Consider the following 21,953-nt stretch of genomic DNA (forward strand, 5'->3'; position numbering starts at 1 on the left):
GTGGTGGTTCTGGTGTCACGGGCCAAATAAAACCACCCTGCGGGCCAGATTTGGCCCACGGACCAGAGTTTGACATGTGTGGTGTAAAGCAAACCATTATCCTTATGGCCACACATAAGTCAGGATAATTCTTTATTTTCTTAGCTTAGAGGTAAAATTAATTAACACAAAACTTTAAAAAACAAAAAAACTCAGCAGGATATCAAACTGTTTTTTTTTCATTAAATTTATTCCTCTCTTTTACATCAGATTCTCATCAAATGAACAAAAATCATTATTTTTAAAAAAAAAAAAAAAAACGTCATTTTCCGGAGTTGCAGCACTAACCGCCCCTCTTTGTGGTCGGCAAATTGGGTAAAATCCCATCACGGACAAACATTCAACCAAGCAGCCTAAAGGGTTAGTAGCCGCTGGGGTTAGTGTTCTCTCTAAGGCTAGGTCCACTTCGTCATCGCTCCGCAACTCGCTTTAGACAACAATGGTTCCTTATAGGAAATCACAGCAGAAAATTTTAGTATTGTAGTAAATTTCCGAAAGACTTGCGGGCAGCACCGTGACATCGTGGAGACCGAGCCGACGGCGCAACCATTATCGAACCCTGATGTATAAAGAATTCCTTCCATCTAACAGCTCCACATCCGACAGTTTCATTGTTGATCCTTTTTTTCGGGGGGGAAATTAGGTGACAACTAATATGGACACCATTATTGAAGCCACAGAAGTTGTCAGCCAGCTCCCCGGAAAACCGTAAAATGCCAATCGTCCAATTAAGCAGCAATATATCTCTGAATATCTGGCCATTTTTTAGATTTCACCCAGCTTTCCCAAAGAAACAGCTGAATGGCAGAAGACGACGAGTCAAGAACAATTTTACGCCCCCAAAAATCAATATTCTGATTAATGTGCGCTTAAAAGACGGCGGCTGAACCCTGAAGCTCCCGGTCTATTGGGTACATTCCACTATATAGAGGGGACCTTCGCTTTTACAGGGTCCGGGGCCGCAGGGAGACTTTCAAAGCGGCCACCATGGTGATTAGCCAACGTCAAAGTGTAGAAAAGGGGATCAGCTGTCAGCTTAGCCACGAGCCCCTGCTACCAATGCAAACATGCAGGCCGGCACCCGTCGTGCCACGCTCACGGCTGCACACACAAGGCTGGCACAGGTACAACATACTCCGTCACATGGCACATCAAGCGGGCACTAAACTGACATTTATATATAGTCCGGCAAATAGTGTAGTAGATTGCCAAACAGACAGCTACAGATTGAGATATAACGTGGGGGGCATCGAGCAGCCCCTCTGGAATGTAGATGATTGGAGAAGAGATCGAGCCCCAACCCGGATCACTCAAGTGCAGAGAACCGTATGAGGAGGCAGCAAGAAGGAACGGGGTCAATTGCACGGCTGGAAGTCAGATCTAGAAAAAAAATAATTATATTATATATATTTATTATTAATTAATATTACTGGCCCTATACTGATCATGAGTCACATCCTGTATTATACTTCACCAGCAGAAGAGCGAGTGCAGCTCTGGAGTCACTGTGTACATACATTACATTACTGATCCTGTACTGATCCTGAGTTATTATTATTTATTATTATAGCGGCATTTATTCCATGCACATGTGAAAAAGGGGTATACATAGCAAAAACAATTACAATAGTCTTAAACAAAAACGAGTCAGTGACTGGTACAGGAGGAGTGAGGACCCTGCCCGCGAGGGCTCACAGTCTACAAGGGATGGGTGAGGATACAGTAGGTGAGGGTAGAGCTGGTCATGCAGTGATGTGGTGGAGCGGCGGTTACTGCAGGTTGTAGGCTTGTCGGAAGAGGTGGGTCTTCAGGCTCCTTTTGAAGGTTTCCACGGTCGGCGAGAGTCTGATACGTTGGGGTAGAGAGTTCCAGAGTAGGGGGGGAAGCACGGGAGAAATCTTGTATACGGTTGTGGGAGGAGGAGATAAGAGGGGAGTAGAGAAGGAGATCTTGTGAGGATCGGAGGTTGCGTGCAGGTATGTAACGGGAGACTAGGTCAGAGATGTATGGGGGGAGACAGGTTGTGGATGGCTTTGTATGCCATGGTTAGGGTTTTGAACTGGAGTCTCTGGGCAATGGGGAGCCAGTGAAGAGATTGACAGAGAGGAGAGGCCGGGGAATAGCGGGGGGACAGGTGGATTAGTCGGGCAGCAGAGTTTAGGATAGATTGGAGGGGTGCGAGAGTGTTAGAAGGGAGGCCACAGAGCAGGAGGTTGCAGTAGTCGAGGCGGGAGATGATGAGGGCGTGCACTAGTGTTTTGGCAGAGTCTTTGCTGAGGAATGTGCGGATCTGGGAGATATTTTTGAGTTGGAGTCGGCAGGAAGTGGAAAGGGCTTGGATATGTGGTTTGAAGGAGAGTTCAGAGTCCAGGGTTACCCCAAGGCAGCGAGCTTGAGGGACTGGAGAGAGTGGGCAGCCATTGACTATGATGGATAGGTCAGATGGGGGGGGTTGAATGAGATGGTGGAAAGATGATGAATTTGGTTTTGTCCATGTTAAGTTTTACAAATCAAGCGGAGAAGAAGGATGAGATAGCGGACAGACATTGTGGGATTCTGGTTAGTAAGGAGGTGATATCAGGTCCAGAGAGGTAGATCTGTGTGTCATCAGCATAGAGGTGATACTGAAAGCCGTGAGACTCTATGAGCTGTCCCAGGCCGAAGGTGTAGATGGAGAAGAGCAGAGGTCCTAGGACTGAACCTTGGGGGACACCGACAGATAGGGGGCGAGATGAGGAGGTGGTGTGTGAGTGGGAGACGCTGAATGTCCTGTCTGTTAGGTATGAGGAGATCCAGATAGGGCCAAGTCTGTGATGCCAAGAGATGAGAGAGTCTGTAGTAAGAGGGAATGGTCCACTGTGTCAAAGGCAGATGGCAGGTCCAGGATGAGGAGGAGGACAAAGTTGCTTGGATTTGGCGGTTAGTAGGTCGTTGGTGACTTTAGTCAGGGCAGTTTCAGTAGAATGGTGCTGTAAAAGCCATATTGCAAGCGGTTTAAGAGAGAGCAGGAGGAGAGGTGGGAGGACAGCTCAGAATGGACGTGATGATCCAGTAGTTTTGAGGCATAGGGGCAATAGCTAGACAGAGAAGATGGGTCAAGGGAGGGCTTTTTGAGGATGGGTGTGATCGAGGCATGTTCATACACTACATTACTTATCCTGTACTGATCCTGAGTTACCTCCTGTATTATACTCCAGAGCTGCACTCACTATTCTGCTGGTGCAGTCACTGTGTACATACATTACATTACTGATCCTGAGTTACATCCTGTATTATACTCCAGAGCTGCACTCACTATTCTGCTGGTGCAGTCACTGTGTACATACATTACATTACTGATCCTGAGTTACATCCTGTATTATACTCCAGAGCTGCACTCACTATTCTGCTGGTGCAGTCACTGTGTACATACAGTACACTATATAAATGTATAAGGATCCACTCACCCTTCGTCACTCATCGATCCCGATAGAACAGGAATCCGGCCCCAGCGCTGTAAGGACACAGATCAGTATAGCGTCGTATATAACAGCTCCGTATCGGCACAATGTACAATAAATTACAGCAAGCAGATACATAAAAGGTTACTCGGTGCTGGGACTTCCTGCTGTGACCGGGGAGGAGAGCTCAGCTTCTATTCACGTCTGGTCTTGCTCTGTACAATGACTGTACCCCATACACACTACAATATGGCGGCTCCTAATCTAGCGGTTTCTCTCACCTGACACGTCCTGGGCGTCATCCTCTTTCAGCTCCTGGGGCTCTGGGCTGTCAATCGGCTCATCAATCTGCGACTGTGATCCTATAGCGGAGAAGTGAGGACCTGTTTAATATCGTTGGGTAAAGAAGCAAATGCCCTGAAATGATATAAGTTAAAGGGGTCTTCCGAGGCTGCTCACTGCTGCATCGGGAGGCGAGCGGCGCTGGAGGACCCCACATGAGCGAAACGATGGAGGCTTCTTACCGCGATGTGCCGATACGATCTCTGGAGTGTCATCAGAGATGTTCTATAAGACAAAGGCAGAGTTATTCAGCGGCTACTCCGGTGATCTCTGACGGGATACGAAACAATGACGTCCTGTACTTTGATCACTCGACCTGCGATTGGCTGCAGTGGTCAGGTGCCTGAAACAATATGTAGTACAGGACACCTGACCACTGCAGCCAATCACAGGCCTCAGTGGTCATAACGTCATTGCTTCCTGCCTTGGTGAAGACCACCGGAGCCGCCAATGCTGAAGCGACGGGGTAGGGAGGGCACTAGAGGAGCTGAGAAAACTTTTTTTTTTCATTATTTTAAGTTGGACAATCCCTTTAAGTCATTTTGCATCTGCCGTTATTACCCACCTCTATCTGCGAGGAGTCTCTGCTAATCGATCCCAGTAACGCCGGCCTCTCGCCGTCGCCAGCTCCTGTTACTTCTTCATCCTCTTCATGGATGGGAGAGGAGGGAGACCGCAGACCACTGTCAGACCATGTAAGAGAAAGGGTTAAAGGGGCGACCCCACTAACCAGCCATTATCAGATCCTTTGTACAGAGCAAGAACATATCCACACACTACTAGTGGCCATTCTTGGTGCTGCAGATCACATTCACTTCAATAGCAGCTGAGCTGCAGTACCGAGAGTGGCCACTACACAGAGCTGTGCCGTTCTGGGTACATCTAACAGCTGATTGGTGGGGGTGACAGAAGTGAGACCACCATGTCCTCACCTGTCCGGGGTCTTTGTGTGCTTGCTTTTGTGATGGGAGTTGTCTGGAGCGGCCCGAGCGGGCAGACCCTCGCTGTAAGGAATCTCCTCATATAGAGGGGCACTGGACGGGGGGGACCGCAGGCCATTCAGCGCCTCCAGCAGAGAGATGGGCTCAAACCCAGGAGGGATATTATCTGCCCCCTATAAGAAAGCAACACAATGGCGGCTCCTTACGACGCGGCCCCTTCAAAGCAGACACATACCCACGAGCCCGGCCACTTACAGAGTTGTCATCGTGGTCCAGAGTCTGGGCCAGGACGGGGCTGAAGGAGATGGGCGGCAGGGGTCCCGGCTTCCTCCGCACGGCACGGATCTGCAGCAAGGCACGGAAAGCTGCGAGAAGACAACGTGTGAGATGAAAGAGCCGAGGTATGGGGGGGGGGGGGGGGGACGCACGAGTGAGAAGCCCCCGAGCAGAGATGACTCACGCAGTCGGCAGATGGGGCAGTTGTTGGCCTGGTAGCGCAGGGTGTCGGCGCAGGAGTTGCACAGACAGAGGTGTCGGCAGGGCAGGATCAGCGTGTCCCGCAGGTCGGAGAGACACACCACGCACTCGTTACTGTTGTCACTGTTCTCGTCTTCGGAGGGCTGCGGAGAAACCGAGGGGCACAATAAGAAGACCCCCAGAGGAGAAATCACAACATAAGGGGTGCGAAATCATGACCCTACACCATCCATGGGCGTGAGATCAAGTGTGACACCAACACCCTTACCGGGGTCCGCTCACTGTCCCGAGCCCCTTTACTACGCCGGAGCGAGCACTCACCTTAGTTTCCTGATTGTTCTTATTCTCGATGCCATAGATTTCCTGCAGCAGATAACTGACACGATCCACCTGTAATACAACATTACTGGAGATAAGCAGCTGCCGGTCACCACTCGTGACGCTTATTTCCACTGGTGCTAAATCCACGGACACGTCAGACAGAACAATAGTCTCTGTACTCACTATCTGCTTCTGCTTCAGAGGTTTCACCGAGAAACTGCCATCGACGTGCTGCAGAGAGGAGGAAAGCATCAGAGGAGGAGGAGAGGGGAGACTGCAGCTGCACACAACACACGGCCGGTGGGGAGGCGCTGCAGCACTCTGCCGCGGCTTTGTCTGACACCCAGCAGCTATGCGGCTATCCCAGCACACGTGCCAGGCGTCAGACAGCACCCTCAGGTGGAAGAGAGCGGAACTGCACCCTCCCTCAGATACACAGGCAGTGATGGCTGAAGGTTATGGAGCCTCACCTTCTCGAATGCCGCCAAGAGTACGTGAGCGTGTCCCGATCCCTCTGCAGAAAGGAGAGAGGAATCATCCATTTATTATAAGCTCACTCCCTTCTATTTAAAGGGGCGATCAACTGCACAGAGACTACACCCATCCTCACCTCCGCCCTCGGATACCACAGCCTGGATCACCAGAGGAATCACCCCCTTATCAAGGTCGAAGTTCAGCTGGTAATTAAAAAAAATAAAAATTAATTTCATATATATATATATGATATATATGAAATTAATTTCATATATATCATATATGATTAATTTCATATATATATATATATATATGATTAATTTCATATATATATATATATATATATATATATATATATATATATATATATATGAAGTGAGTCATTTCAAAAATTTCTTTACATTTTTATGCTTTTAGAAAAAATGTAAATGTTATTCATATTAAGTCCCACAGCGCCAGCCCCTAACTATAGGTTGTGTGTGGTATTGCAGCTCCATTCACATCCAATGGCGCCAGAATTGCCATACCAGACACACCACATGGTCAGGAGGTGGCGCTGTTTGTGAAGGAGAGCAGCCATGTTATTTTTTCCCAGGCTGGGAGCAGCAGTCGGGGGGACATCTCGTGCTCTGTAGGGATTCGGGGGGGCGCTCACCTCATCGTCTTTCCAGTCGTTGAAGTCGATTTTGAACGCCGGCATGGAAAAGTGCTGGCTGAGTCCTCGCTTGTAATAGACAGTCTGGGACTGTAGTGCAGCACTGCGGGGACTGTACCTGTAGGACATGAGCACAGTGAGGCGTTCAGTACCGTCACTCCGCCTGTGGAGGGCAGCACGGTGCTACTTACACAGCCATCCCCCCGATAAACTCCTCGCCGGCCTGGGTGTAAACCGTGATGGCCACACGGGCGTCCGCATCAAAGGTGAACTCCAGCCCGTACAGGACGCGCGGCTTTCCTCCATCTTCCAGCGGACTGTCCGCTCCTTCCTTGTATCTAGAGATACAGAGCGTAACCATCGGGGGGCGACACTAGTGTAACAGCGTCAGGGGGGCGACGCCGGAGGGGGCGATCATTACCTGATGAGACGCAGCGAATCCTTGCGAATGTTCACCAGACTGCGCAGCGTCTTCACCGGCTCGTGGGGGGCCGGAGTTAGGTACGGGAACTGGAAAGAGAAGTACAGATAACTGCGTAACACAGACCGCCACCAACAGCAGCCTGAACTCCTCCACATACCAGAAAAACACACGCAAGGGAGTATAACCCTTCATGTCGTGCTCTGGAGGGTTTATGTAAAAAGTTTTACATCAAGAAGAAAACTTTTAAAAAGTTCTGCAACTTTCTAACAAACTTTTACTTTCTCGATGTCTGCAGGACATCTGCTTGCTGTCACTGAATGAGTTTTGTTTTAGTTTGCTGCACAAAAATTTTGCAACTTTTCAAAGCTTTTGTGGTGTAAAAAGTTTGATGAATCAGCTCCAAGGAGTTCATGCTTCACTTAGGACCAGATTTATTTAAGCTTTTATGCCGGTTTTCTGTTGTAAAAAAAAAAGTTTTGAAAAGTTGCAGAATTCTGAGATAAAGTTCATAAGACTTTTGTCGGTCTACGCCAGAGACCTGAGTAAGAATTGTGGAGAGGTGAACATGGTGGAGCATGCCTCGCCTGATTCATTAAGGGGCATGCGCCTCACTCCCATCGGCCCGTGACGTGTTTGCGGGGTGCTGATGGGTTGTCATGACAGCCGGGGGTCTGCTGAAGACCCCGTGCCTCTCATTACAATCCTGCTGTGAAAGCCGGACTGTGCGCAAGTGATCAGATGATCACAGCCTCAACTCCTCTAAGGAAACTATTAAACACAGTAAAAAGTGAAAAAAAAATATATATATAAAAAAATAAAATAAATAAAAAACAACTTTTGCTTCATCAAAAATAAAACAATTAAAAAAATTAAAAATAAAATTACACATATTTGGTATTGCCGAGTTCAGAAACGCTCGATCTATCCAAATATAAAATAAATTAATATGATCGTAAACAGCGTAAAGAAAGAAAAAAAAAATTAAAACGCCAAAATTATGTTTTTTTTGGAGCTTCAACATTGCAATAAAGGACGATCAAAACATCGGATCTACCCCAAAATGGTATCAATAAAAACATCAGCTCAGCGCGCAAAAAATAAGCCCTCACCACCCCCAGATCCCGAAAAATGGAGACGCTACAGGTCTCGGAAAATGGTGACGAAAGGAAAATTTATTTTTTATTTATTTATTTTTACAAATTTCCCAAAAAATTGTCATCACTTAAATAAAAATAACCTATACATGTTTGGTATCTGTGAACTCGTAATGACCTCAAGAATCATATCGCCAGGTCAGATTTCCCATATAGTGAATATGGTAAATAAAAAATCTCAAAAAACAAATTGTGGAATTGCACTTTTTTTTTAAGCAATTTCACCCCAATTGGAATTTTTTTTTTCCAGTACACGATATGGTAAAATCAGTTCAAAAGTACAACTCGTCCCACAAAAAACAAGCTCTCCCACAGCTATGGGGATGGAGAAATAAAAAAAAAGTTATGGCTCTGGGAAGAAGGGGAGGAAAACACGAAAACGAAAAATCGCCAGGTCAGGAAGGGGTTAAGAACGTGGCGCCACCGGCAGGACGTGGGCGTGTACCGCGTACCTGGACAGGACGGTTTCCCAGGAAGTTGAGGTCGCTGTTCTCCCCGAATAGATAACCCTCCGGGTGCGGGGTCTCAAACTTCTCTCCCCCCATAAAGAAATGGCTGGCAAAGTAGTTTCCTGAAAAATAAATTGATGATATTGAGGAAATGCCCGATTCCAGCTCCCGACCCCCGCCCCCCATCCAGGGGGGTCTCTCACCAGATTTAGGGGGGTAGCGGTAGGCAGAATTAGCCTGGATGTCGATGTCCTCCACCCCCGCGATCCTCCGACCCCAGACGGCCCCCATGACCTAGGAGAAAGGCACAAGACACAGGTGAGCGCCCCCCACAGGGACACTTCCCCTTTAAATAACACTGCAGTCATGACTGAAGAAATGTCCCAGCTCTGCTGCATGTCAGAGAAAGGAAACATCCAGGAAACAGAAAACCCCCACAGCCCTATCACTTCTCACAGCTGAGGGTGCGTTACTGTGTGTCAGTCTCCACTACAAAAACAACTTGCTCACACTGACTGACACAACCTCACTGGAGGGCCATTCTGGGACTTATGGTACTACAGTGCCTGCCCCCATCACCACAACAGGGCCGCACAGCCCGCACTCTCCTACCTACGGCTCCTCTTGTTTTCGGTTCCTGGGCCTCCTTTCTCCAGAAATCCCCGAGATTCCACCGCTAAGCCGCAATGACAGTCGGGAGTTGTAGTTCTTAGCATCTGACGTCATTGGTAACGTGCTCTGCAAGAAGGAGCAAAAGAACTACCACTCCCGCGATGCACCGCGGCATTTCTACAGCTGACTAGCGTCACCAAAGAAAACAATACCCAGACTGTACCAAGAGCGCACACTGTGAGGGGAGAGAGCAGAGCAGTGGTACATCCCGGTATCTTGGTGTTTGTAGGAAATGGTGGAACATGTTCTATGTTCTGTTGTCATTATAGACAGTGTCCTGTGTACAGCTACAAAGAATAAGGTTCTCTGCTGCGTTATATACTGTGTGAGCCCGAGGTGTATCCTATATTATACTCCGGAGCTGCACTCACTATTCTGCTGGTGGAGTCACTGTGTACATACATTACATTACTGATCCTGAGTTACCTCCTGTATTATACTCCAGAGCTGCACTCACTATTCTGCTGGTGCAGTCACTGTGTACATACATTACATTACTGATCCTGAGTTACCTCCTGTATTATACTCCAGAGCTGCACTCACTATTCTGCTGGTGCAGTCACTGTGTACATACATTACATTACTGATCCTGAGTTACATCCTGTATTATACTCCAGAGCTGCACTCACTATTCTGCTGGTGCAGTCACTGTGTACATACATTACATTACTGATCCTGAGTTACCTCCTGTATTATACTCCAGAGCTGCACTCACTATTCTGCTGGTGGAGTCACTGTGTACATACATTACATTACTGATCCTGAGTTACATCCTGTATTATACTCCGGAGCTGCACTCACTATTCTGCTGCTGGAGTCACTGTGTACATACATTACATTACTGATCCTGAGTTACCTCCTATATTATACTCCGGAGCTGCACTCACTATTCTGCTGGTGGAGTCACTGTGTACATACATTACATTACTGATCCTGAGTTACATCCTGTATTATACTCCAGAGCTGCACTCACTATTCTGCTGGTGCAGTCACTGTGTACATACATTACATTACTGATCCTGAGTTACCTCCTGTATTATACTCCAGAGCTGCACTCACTATTCTGCTGGTGCAGTCACTGTGTACATACATTACATTACTGATCCTGAGTTACCTCCTGTATTATACTCCAGAGCTGCACTCACTATTCTGCTGGTGGAGTCACTGTGTACATACATTACATTACTGATCCTGAGTTACATCCTGTATTATACTCCAGAGCTGCACTCACTATTCTGCTGGTGGAGTCACTGTGTACTTACATTACTGATCCTGAGTTACATCCTGTATTATACTCCAGAGCTGCACTCACTATTCTGCTGGTGCAGTCACTCTGTACATACATTACATTACTGATCCTGAGTTACATCCTGTATTATACTCCAGAGCTGCACTCACTATCCTGCTGGTGCAGTCACTGTGTACATACATTACATTACTGATCCTGAGTTACATCCTGTATTATACTCCAGAGCTGCACTCACTATTCTGCTGGTGGAGTCACTGTGTACATACATTACATTACTGATCCTGAGTTACATCCTGTATTATACTCCAGAGCTGCACTCACTATTCTGCTGGTGGAGTCACTGTGTACATACATTACATTACTGATCCTGAGTTACATCCTGTATTATACCCCAGAGCTGCACTCACTATTCTGCTGGTGGAGTCACTGTGTACATACATTACATTACTGATCCTGAGTTACATCCTGTATTATACTCCAGAGCTGCACTCACTATTCTGCTGGTGGAGTCACTGTGTACATATATTACATTACTGATCCTGAGTTACATCCTGTATTATACTCCAGAGCTGCACTCACTATTCTGCTGGTGCAGTCACTGTGTACATACATTACTGATCCTGAGTTACATCCTGTATTATACTCCAGAGCTGCACTCACTATTCTGCTGGTGCAGTCACTGTGTACATACATTACATTACTGATCCTGAGTTACATCCTGTATTTATACTCCAGAGCTGCACTCACTATTCTGCTGGTGGAGTCACTGTGTACATATATTACATTACTGATCCTGAGTTACATCCTGTATTATACTCCAGAGCTGCACTCACTAATCTGCTGGTGCAGTCACTGTGTACATACATTACATTACTGATCCTGAGTTACATCCTGTATTATTCCCCAGAGCTGCACTCACTATTCTGCTGGTGCAGTCACTGTGTACATACATTACATTACTGATCCTGAGTTATATCCTGTATTATACTCCAGAGCTGCACTCACTATTCTGCTGGTGCAGTCACTGCGTACATACATTACAGATCCTGGGTTACATCCTGTATTATACCCCAGAGCTGCACTCACTATTCTGCTGGTGCAGTCACTGTGTACATACATTACATTACTGATCCTGAGTTACATCCTGTATTATACTCCAGAGCTGCACTCACTATTCTGCTGGTGCAGTCACTGTGTACATACATTACTGGTCCTGAGTTACATCCTGCATTATACTCCAGAGCTGCACTCACTATTCTGCTGGTGCAGTCACTGTGTACATACATTACATTACTGATCCTGAGTTACATCCTGTATTATACCCCAGAGCTGCACTCACTATTCTGCTGGTGCAGTCACTGTGTACATACATTACTGATCCCGAGTTACATCCTGTATTATACTCCAGAGCTGCACTCACTATTCTGCTGGCGCAGTCACTGTGTACATAGATTACATTACTGATCCTGAGTTACATCCTGTATTATACTCCAGAGCTGCACTCACTATTCTGCTGGTGCAGTCACTGTGTACATACATTACATTACTGATCCTGAGTTACATCCTGTATTATACCCCAGAGCTGCACTCACTATTCTGCTGGTGCAGTCACTGTGTACATACATTACTGATCCCGAGTTACATCCTGTATTATACTCCAGAGCTGCACTCACTATTCTGCTGGCGCAGTCACTGTGTACATAGATTACATTACTGATCCTGAGTTACATCCTGTATTATACTCCAGAGCTGCACTCACTATTCTGCTGGTGCAGTCACTGTGTACATACATTACTGATCCTGAGTTATATCCTGTATTATACCCCAGAGCTGCACTCACTATTCTGCGGGTGCAGTCACTGTGTACATACATTACATTACTGATCCTGAGTTACATCCTGTATTATACTCCAGAGCTGCACTCACTATTCTGCTGGTGCAGTCACTGTGTACATACATTACATTACTGATCCTGAGTTACATCCTGTATTATACTCCAGAGTCGCACTCTCTATTCTGCTGGTGGAGTCACTGTGTACATACATTACATTGCTGATCCTGAGTTACATCCAGTATTATACTCCAGAGCTGCACTCACTATTCTGCTGGTGGAGTCACTGTGTACATACATTACATTGCTGATCCTGAGTTACATCCAGTATTATACTCCAGAGCTGCACTCACTATTCTGCTGGCGCAGTCACTGTGTACATACATTACATTGCTGATCCTGAGTTACATCCAGTATTATACTCCAGAGCTGCACTCACTATTCTGCTGGCGCAGTCACTGTGTACATACATTACATTGCTGATCCCGAGTTACATCCTGTATCATACTCTAGAGCTGCACTCACTATTCTGCTGGTGCAGTCACTGTGTACATAGATTACATTACTGATCCTGAGTTACATCCTGTATTATACTCCAGAGCTGCACTCACTATTCTGCTGGTGCAGTCACTGTGTACATACATTACTGATCCTGAGTTACATCCTGTATTATACTCCAGAGCTGCACTCACTATTCTGCTGGTGCAGTCACTGTGTACATACATTACATTACTGATCCTGAGTTACATCCTGTATTATACTCCAGAGCTGCACTCACTATTCTGCTGGTACAGTCACTGTGTACATACATTACTGATCCTGAGTTACATCCTGTATTATACTCCAGAGCTGCACTCCCTATTCTGCTGGTGCAGTCACTGTGTACATACATTACATTACTGATCCTGAGTTACATCCTGTATTATACCCAAGAGCTACACTCACTATTCTGCTGGTACAGTCACTGTGTACATACATTACTGATCCTGAGTTACATCCTGTATTATACTCCAGAGCTGCACTCACTATTCTGCTGGTGCAGTCACTGTGTACATACATTACATTACTGATCCTGAGTTACAACCTGTATTATACTCCAGAGCTGCACTCACTATTCTGCTGGTACAGTCACTGTGTACATACATTACTGATCCTGAGTTACATCCTGTATTATACTCCAGAGCTGCACTCACTATTCTGCTGGTGCAGTCACTGTGTACATACATTACATTACTGATCCTGAGTTACATCCTGTATTATACTCCAGAGCTGCACTCCCTATTCTGCTGGTGCAGTCACTGTGTACATACATTACTGATCCTGAGTTACATCCTGTATTATACTCCAGAGCTGCGCTCACTATTCTGCTGGTGCAGTCACTGTGTACATACATTACATTACTGATCCTGAGTTACAACCTGTATTATACTCCAGAGCTGCACTCACTATTCTGCTGGTACAGTCACTGTGTACATACATTACTGATCCTGAGTTACATCCTGTATTATACTCCAGAGCTGCACTCACTATTCTGCTGGTACAGTCACTGTGTACATACATTACTGATCCTGAGTTACATTCTGTATTATACTCCAGAGCTGCACTCCCTATTCTGCTGGTGCAGTCACTGTGTACATACATTACATTACTGATCCTGAGTTACATCCTGTATTATACCCCAGAGCTGCACTCACTATTCTGCTGGTGCAGTCACTGTGTACATACATTACATTACTGATCCTGAGTTACCTCCTGTATTATACTCCAGAGCTGCACTCACTATTCTGCTGGTGCAGTCACTGTATACATACATTACATTACTGATCCTCAGTTACCTCCTGTATTATACTTCAGAGCTGCACTCACTATTCTGCTGGTGCAGTCACTGTGCACATACATTACATTACTGATCCTGAGTTACATCCTGTATTATACTCCAGAGCTGCACTCACTATTCTGCTGGTGGAGTCACTGTGTACATACATTACATTACTGATCCTGAATTACATCCTGTACTATACTCCAGAGCTGCACTCACTATTCTGCTGCTGCAGTCACTGTGTACATACATTACATTACTGATCCTGAGTTACATCCTGTATTATACTCCAGAGCTGCACTCACTATTCTGCTGGTGCAGTCACTGTGTACATACATTACTGATCCTGAGTTACATCCTGTATTATACTCCAGAGCTGCGCTCACTATTCTGCTGGTGCAGTCACTGTGTACATACATTACATTACTGATCCTGAGTTACATCCTGTATTATACTCCAGAGCTGCACTCCCTATTTTGCTGGTGCAGTCACTGTGTACATACATTAACTTACTGATCCTGAGTTACATCCTGTATTATACTCCAGAGCAGCACTCACTATTCTGCTGGTGGAGTCACTGTGTACATATATTACATTACTGATCCTGAGTTACATCCTGTATTATACTCCAGAGCTGCACTCACTATTCTGCTGGTGCAGTCACTGTGCACATACATTACATTACTGATCCTGAGTTACATCCTGCATTATACTCCAGAGCTGCACTCACTATTCTGCTGGTGCAGTCACTGTGTACATACATTACATTACTGATCCTGAGTTACATCCTGTATTATACCCCAGAGCTGCACTCACTATTCTGCTGGTGCAGTCACTGCGTACATACATTACATTACTGATCCTGAGTTACATCCTGTATTATACTCCAGAGCTGCACTCACTATTCTGCTGGTGCAGTCACTGTGTACATATATTACATTACTGATCCTGAGTTACATCCTGTATTATACCCCAGAGCTGCACTCACTATTCTGCTGGTGCAGTCACTGTGTACATACATTACATTACTGATCCTGAGTTACATCCTGTATTATACCCCAGAGCTGCACTCACTATTCTGCGGGTGCAGTCACTGTGTACATATATTACTGATCCTGAGTTACATCCTGTATTATACTCCAGAGCTGCGCTCACTATTCTGCGGGTGCAGTCACTGTGTACATACATTACATTACTGATCCTGAGTTACATCCTGTATTATACTCCAGAGCTGCGCTCACTATTCTGCGGGTGCAGTCACTGTGTACATACATTACATTACTGATCCTGAGTTACATCCTGTATTATACTCCAGAGCTGCACTCACTATTCTGCTGGTACAGTCACTGTGTACATTCATTACATTACTGATCCTGAGTTACATCCTGTATTATACCCCAGAGCTGCACTCACTATTCTGCGGGTGCAGTCACTGTGTACATACATTACATTACTGATCCTGAGTTACATCCTGTATTATACTCCAGAGCTGCACTCACTATTCTGCTGGTACAGTCACTGTGTACATACATTACATTACTGATCCTGAGTTACATCCTGTATTATACTCCAGAGCTGCGCTCACTATTCTGCTGGTGCAGTCACTGTGTACATACATTGCATTACAGATCCTGTGTTACATCCTGTATTATACCCCAGAGCTGCATTCACTATTCTGCTGGTGCAGTCACTGTGTACATACATTACATTACTGATCCTGAGTTACATCCTGTATTATACCCCAGAGCTGCATTCACTATTCTGCTGGTGCAGTCACTGTGTACATACATTACATTACTGATCCTGAGTTACATCCTGTATTATACCCCAGAGCTGCACTCACTATTCTGCGGGTGCAGTCACTGTGTACATACATTACATTACTGATCCTGAGTTACATCCTGTATTATACCCCAGAGCTGCACTCACTATTCTGCTGGTGCAGTCACTGTGTACATACATTACATTACTGATCCTGAGTTACATCCTGTATTATACTCCAGAGCTGCACTCACTATTCTGCTGGTGCAGTCACTGTGTACATACATTACATTACTGATCCTGAGTTACATCCTGTATTATACTCCAGAGCTGCACTCACTATTCTGCTGGTGCAGTCACTGTGTACATACATTACATTGCTGATCCTGAGTTACATCCTGTATTATACTCCAGAGCTGCACTCACTATTCTGCTGGTGCAGTCACTGTGTACATACATTACATTGCTGATCCTGAGTTACATCCTGTATTATACTCCAGAGCTGCACTCACTATTCTGCTGGTGCAGTCACTGTGTACATATATTACATTACTGATCCTGAGTTACCTCCTGCATTATACTCCAGAGCTGCACTCCCCATTCTGCTGGTGCATTTGTGCTTTGGTACAGGTCATTTGATGTCAGGCGCCTTGCTGACGGTTTCCAGTACTGTGTAGCCCTGTTTGTGCTGTGTTAGCTGCTGTACTCTACACCTCACACTGCACTCAGCTCCTCACAGCTCAGCTTCCTGTGACGTCATACTGTAAACAGTGATTGTTGCAGCAGCAGGGAGGTCACTGAGGTCAGTGTCAGACTGACGTCATCAGCCAACCCAGGAAACCCTGGTACACAACACACCGACTGGCCCGAGCTGTCCATCACTGCCAGACCACGCCCACTCCGCCGGGTCCTCTCCTTCTATTGGTGAGCGGGATGATTACCGTATATGGTCTGCCACTGCCACAGCGAACGCTCCTATTGGCTGAGAGGCGACGCCTCCTGGTGATGTCACTACACAAACAAAGCGCAGCATGCCGGGACTTGTAGTTCCTGCCGGAAGATACCATGTGTAGGTGGGACGACTTTCCCAGCATTGCCCAGTACAACTCCCCTCAGGTGACTGCACACAGGTGTAAGCACACCATTACTTATCCATTCATGCATTATACACGTAGTCAGTCACGTGACATATAATATTATTATTTATCTGCATTTTGTATGGATGAGAGCAAATGTTATTGTGGTTTGTGGCTACAAAGTGGTGTGTTATTTATGACGTCATTCTGTGGTGACCATAAGACTATTCATCAGACGTGACGTCCCAGATCAGCAGAAAGCGACTAATTCGAGTGATCGAGGGCGATCGGTGAGCTCGGGTCGTACCATGTGCTTGTATGAGGGGAGCCGTGTGTGCAAACTCCTAGAAATCTGCAGCCGCACTCAGCAGCGTATAAAACTACAGCTCCCATCAGGCTGTGCTGGTCTCCGCCTCCTCTGGGTGTATCTGGCTGATGCGCAGCTGCAGGGAGGCGGTGAGTGCGGTGTGTTGTGTATATAGATGTGTGTACCGGTGTGTGCCTCTCATGGTGGTCCTAGTGCAGGGGGCTCCCTACCACTCTTATCCTTTATTTCTGGTTTTGTATCCGCAGAGCGGTGCAGTGACCTGTGACGGCATTGGTGGTGCCCGGCGGGATGTCCGGTGACATTGAGCAGTTGAAGCAGCAGCTCCTGGTGTCGCAGTTCGTGCTGGCGGCCGGATGTGCCACCGACCAGGCGGAGCAGCTCCTGCGGGCCGCACACTGGCAGTATGAGGTGAGGGCGGCCGGTACGCCCCGTGCTTCAGTAACTCTCAACATCCCCCCCCCCCTGTCCAGTTTAACAAATCATACAGTAATATCCGATCCTGGGAAAGCTGGGTGACAACCAATATGGCTGTTGTTACGTCTCCCTTATCTGTGTCGCCCAACTTTCCTGGTCACAGATAATTATGTCAGCCTTTCAGGAGGCTGGGAAAGCTGGGTGACAATCAGTATGGCCGCTGTTATGTCTCCTGTTTTGGTGTCACTGAACTTTCCTAGAGACGGTTACGTCAGCCTTTCAGGAGGCTGGGAAAGCTGAGTTATAACCAATATGGCCGCTGTTGCGTCTCTTGTATAGGTGTCACTTAACTTTGCCAGCAGCCAGAGCCAGATAGTTATGTTGGTCATTCAGGAGGCTGGGGAAGCTGGGTGAAAACAAATATGGCTGCCATTATGTCTCCTGTATCTGTCACCCAACTTTACCAGAGACGGTTATGTCAGCCCTTCAGGAGGCTGGGAAAGCTGAGTGACAACCAGTATGGCCACCGTTGCGTCTACCATGTCAGTGTCCTCCATTGAGGAGGCTGGGAAAGCTGGGTGACCACTCCTGTGGACGATCTAGAGGGCAGGTTGGTTGTCGCTTAACTGACTTTATGCTTTGTTTTGCTTTTACTTTCTCCCCTCTCCGCAGACCGCCCTTAGCGCTTTCTTCCAGGAGACAAATCTGCCGCACATCCCGCACCAGCAGATGGTAAGTTGGAGATAATGGGCTGTGAGAATGGGGGAGGGGCTCCTATCAGCAAATATCTTTTATTTATTTTATTTGCTTTTGTTCTTGGAGATGTATCTTGTTTTTACTTCTCTAAATGCTGCACCTCCAGGAATGCAGCAGAATTGTGAATGCAGCTCTGAATGTGACTGGAGTATAAAACATCCAGTTAGAGGAAAAATGGGCAGGGAATTGGGAAAGATTTTGCTTGCTGTCATTGAATGAAACCATTCTTCAATATTTCCAGAGGCTCAAAGCCTGTACAGATTTAATGCTCACAGCTGAAGGTTTGTTACAATTGTATCCAGCCTACGCTGAGTTAAACCGCCTCAGCTATGAGAAGCTTGTGCCGTCTACTGCAGCTGAGATCACTGATTGTCTGCAGCGCTGTAGACTATAACACGCACCAGAAGCAGCGGCCTTTGACTTGGGGAGGTTGAGTAAAGCACAGGCTTCCCCTTTTTTTTTCACTTAATTGTAACAAACCCTCAGCTGTTAGAAGTATTAGGTCAGTCTGGTTGTAGGTAAACGCTCCAGTCCTTGACAGCATGCGGAGAAGGAGGACAATGTGTGATATTTTGTATAGTCAAGTACGAGGGTGAGTCAAAAAAAACCCGCACTCTTTGATAGATCCTAAACAGCAAAACTAATTGGCGCAGCTGCTCTTCTCGTGCAAATCACAAGTGGGGCGGCCATTTGTTTCTCGCACAGCCGTCATAAATGAACTAATTTAACATGTTCAATCCTGCACGGCGGGGAGACGGCGACCTCGTACGGAAAGTGCTGAGAAGACCGTGCAGCAAAAAATATTTTGACTCGCCCTCGCAGTTTGCTTTTCAGCTGTTGCAAAACTACAACTCCCACCATGCCTTGTCAGCTGGAGCTGTAAGGGCATTCTGGGAACTTTAGTTTCAAACCTGATGAGCCCCATTTTGTTCTTTTTTATATATAATGTGGGCATTATGCCCACCACCACATCACTGACCACTTTCTTCTTCCTCTACAGATGGGGACTCCTGCCAACACCCCTGCCACCCCTCCTAACTTCCCGGATGCCCTCACCATGTTTTCCCGCCTCAAAGCCTCTGAGACTGGGTACCTCTCCTCCATGGCCACGTCCCCACCGCACCAGCAAGGAGGCGGCAGCAGCCATTTTCCTCACGACCCCCGGAGCCAGCAGCAGCCGGGTACGAGCGTCTCCTTCCCTGGAGGGGCGCAGCGCTCCAACACGAGAGGAGCGGACGCCAACCCCATAGCCGAAGCCGAGCGATGAGGCGCCAAGTACTGACTGACCTCAAGGAGGCAGGATGGAGGAGGGTGGTGTGAAGACTTTAATCAGCTGCCTGCACCTTCCAAGTATTGCCACCTCAGCAATGCGGCAGCCATCTTCTTTCTGATGCACTCGTTACCTCACTTGCCTGCAGAGCGTTGCACCACTAGAAAGATGCTCTGCACGATTACCACATGGCAGAGCCGCCAGCCATACCTCATACTGCATTTGAGCGTTTCCGGGCCTCAGCACGCGGAGCTCACGGTGTCGGGTTTATGGGTTGTTTTTTTGGGATGTCCTTTAACCCTTTGATGTCATTTACTACAGATATTCCTGTAGCGGTTTTCAGAAGTTGATAAAAAATAAACACTTTAATCTTCTATGCACCTGTAGCCTGGATCTGAGGAGGGAGGAATCTGCAAAATATGTCAAAAAAATAACTTTAGTGTCTTTCTTCTAGGCCAAGGTATCATAAATTGGAGTGTCGGCCTCCATGGCCTGAGGCTGCACTACTGAGAGGTGATGGCTATAACCTGCTGGAGCTGACTACGCCAGGTGTGAGTGGTGGTCTCTCTCCATGCAAGGTTTCCATAGCAACACCGCACCTGGCAGGAATCTGACTCAGTGGTGCAGCCTCAGGCCTGTAACTGGAGTATAACTAGGCCTAGATGTCAGATATAGAAAAAGGGTTTCACGTTATGGTTTGTCTTTCAATTGTGTAAATTTAGGGTGGCGGGGAGACATCTTAGACCCAAAGGGAAGAATTTGGACGAATTCAGGCTCATGGTCCAAATTATGCCCGATGATGATCACAAAAAATATGGCTGCCTGTAGGTGATTTCACACAGCTTTCCGGAGTCCTGACTGACAAATCCTCCCACTTACAAGGTAGATTTGTCATTCGGGCCTGCAGGAAAAAGACAAAGCCTAGGCCTTGTTTATATGGTCTTTGTTGTCCATGGCAACCAATCACAGCGCAGCTTTAGTCTATTAATCTGTTCTGGTTAAATGAAAGCTGTTCTGTGATTGGTTGTTATGGGCAGCTAAGGCCATTTTCCTTTTTTAGAACTTTTTCTGTGTAATTGTGGCCATATCGCCCACAGGGGCTGTCATGGTGTCTGATACTGTGGAGATTAGTGGCCATGTTGGTCATCAACTAGAAAAATAGAAGTAGTAAACTGCTGAACAGAATTGTGGCTGACTTTTTCTTGTGTGAAATTTTAAAGCCTTTTAGTACTGGGTTTGGGGTCAGGCTGGAGCTGGCAAACTGAAGGGACAGACGCTTCCCACGTACATGACATGCCTGTCTGTGATCAGTGCCACACGTAACCTACTCGTACATGGTCGGCCTGTCTAATCAGTGCTGTACAGAACCTGACCCGCCCATCTGTGGTCTGTCATGTGACCTGCCTGTGCTCGGTGCCATGCATCTGCCAATACACTGCCTGCCTGTGCTCGGTGCCATGCATCTGCCCATACACTGCCTGCCTGTGATCGGTGCCATGCATAACCTGACAATCTACCCATACCTGACATACCCGTCTGTCATATGTAACCAGCTCATGTACTTATTTGTGACCTGTCTATGATCAGTGCCACATGTACCCTGCTCATACATGGCCGGCCTGATCAGTGCTGTACATGACCTGACCTGCCTGTACTCAGTGCCGTACATAACCTGAGCATCGGCCCATACCTGAGCTGCCAGTCTGCGTCCTGCCTGTGATCAGTGCCATACGTGATCTGATTTACGTGCCCATATGTGACCTTCTCATCCACCCACTGGTGGCCCCACATGACCTGTTCACCTACCCCCTGTACATGACCTTGCCCTTCTGGTCACTGTCCTACGTGCCCTGCTCATCTGCGATCAATGGCCGTATGTGACCTGCTTAGCTGCCCGTCTATGCCTGGACAGGACCTGCTCATCTACCCCCGTAACAGAGCCTACCCATCTGCCCCCTTGTCGTCGGTGACCTTCTTGTCCGTCCATCGATGCCTGTACGTAATTTGTCCATCAGTAGGAAGTACCTGTACGTGACTTGCTCATCAGTCAGTGCCTGTTCA

General features: G+C 47.0%; 2 protein-coding genes across 9 annotated transcripts; one reads left to right on the plus strand and one right to left on the minus strand.

Moving 5' to 3' along the window:
* Positions 1-1,075: 1,075 nt before the first annotated feature.
* On the minus strand, positions 1,076-16,823 carry MGRN1 (mahogunin ring finger 1). Of its 3 annotated transcripts, none has more exons than XM_073648594.1 (18): positions 16,616-16,822; positions 8,920-9,010; positions 8,720-8,838; positions 7,111-7,199; positions 6,881-7,027; positions 6,690-6,807; positions 6,171-6,237; positions 6,031-6,074; positions 5,744-5,791; positions 5,561-5,629; positions 5,223-5,382; positions 5,018-5,127; positions 4,754-4,935; positions 4,387-4,504; positions 4,004-4,046; positions 3,761-3,841; positions 3,486-3,532; positions 1,076-1,419 (listed from the first exon to the last, which is right to left on the minus strand). In XM_073648594.1, the coding sequence occupies exons 1-17, from the start codon at positions 16,622-16,624 to the stop codon at positions 3,492-3,494; spliced, it is 1,536 nt and encodes a 511-aa protein (XP_073504695.1). In that variant the 5' UTR covers positions 16,625-16,822; the 3' UTR covers positions 1,076-1,419; positions 3,486-3,491. The 3 variants fall into 3 exon arrangements, 2 of the variants coding, with proteins under 2 accessions (XP_073504695.1, XP_073504696.1); XM_073648595.1 differs by lacking the exon at positions 16,616-16,822 and adding an exon at positions 9,329-9,460; XR_012250782.1 differs by lacking the exon at positions 4,004-4,046 and having other exon boundaries at positions 16,616-16,823.
* Positions 16,824-17,066: 243 nt separating this feature from the next.
* Positions 17,067-20,268, plus strand: LOC141162466 (UBA-like domain-containing protein 1). Of its 6 annotated transcripts, none has more exons than XM_073648618.1 (4): positions 17,067-17,164; positions 17,698-17,860; positions 18,539-18,598; positions 19,623-20,268. In XM_073648618.1, the coding sequence occupies exons 2-4, from the start codon at positions 17,741-17,743 to the stop codon at positions 19,887-19,889; spliced, it is 447 nt and encodes a 148-aa protein (XP_073504719.1). In that variant the 5' UTR covers positions 17,067-17,164; positions 17,698-17,740; the 3' UTR covers positions 19,890-20,268. The 6 variants fall into 6 exon arrangements, with proteins under 6 accessions (XP_073504719.1, XP_073504720.1, XP_073504716.1 ...); XM_073648619.1 differs by having other exon boundaries at positions 17,162-17,180; XM_073648615.1 differs by lacking the exon at positions 17,067-17,164 and adding an exon at positions 17,429-17,580.
* Positions 20,269-21,953: the final 1,685 nt, after the last annotated feature.

Source organism: Phyllobates terribilis, unplaced genomic scaffold (assembly GCF_046119375.1).
Source record: "Phyllobates terribilis strain yellow unplaced genomic scaffold, ASM4611937v1 Scaffold_9__5_contigs__length_417890890, whole genome shotgun sequence".
Taxonomy (NCBI): Eukaryota; Metazoa; Chordata; class Amphibia; order Anura; family Dendrobatidae; genus Phyllobates; species Phyllobates terribilis.

What these genes read in the sequence shown, in the direction of transcription:
- MGRN1 (XM_073648594.1), bottom strand. An exon ending in TGTGGTATCCGAGGGCGGAG is followed by an intron (nt 6,075 to 6,170) that starts GTGAGGATGGGT and finishes TCCTTTCTGCAG; the next exon opens with AGGGATCGGGACACGCTCAC. An exon ending in TCTTGGCGGCATTCGAGAAG is followed by an intron (nt 5,792 to 6,030) that starts GTGAGGCTCCAT and finishes TCCTCTCTGCAG; the next exon opens with CACGTCGATGGCAGTTTCTC.
- LOC141162466 (XM_073648618.1), top strand. Translation starts at nt 17,741, where the DNA reads ATGTCCGGTGACATTGAGCAGTTGAAGCAGCAGCTCCTGGTGTCGCAG. An exon ending in CCGCACACTGGCAGTATGAG is followed by an intron (nt 17,861 to 18,538) that starts GTGAGGGCGGCC and finishes CCCTCTCCGCAG; the next exon opens with ACCGCCCTTAGCGCTTTCTT. An exon ending in ACATCCCGCACCAGCAGATG is followed by an intron (nt 18,599 to 19,622) that starts GTAAGTTGGAGA and finishes CTTCCTCTACAG; the next exon opens with ATGGGGACTCCTGCCAACAC.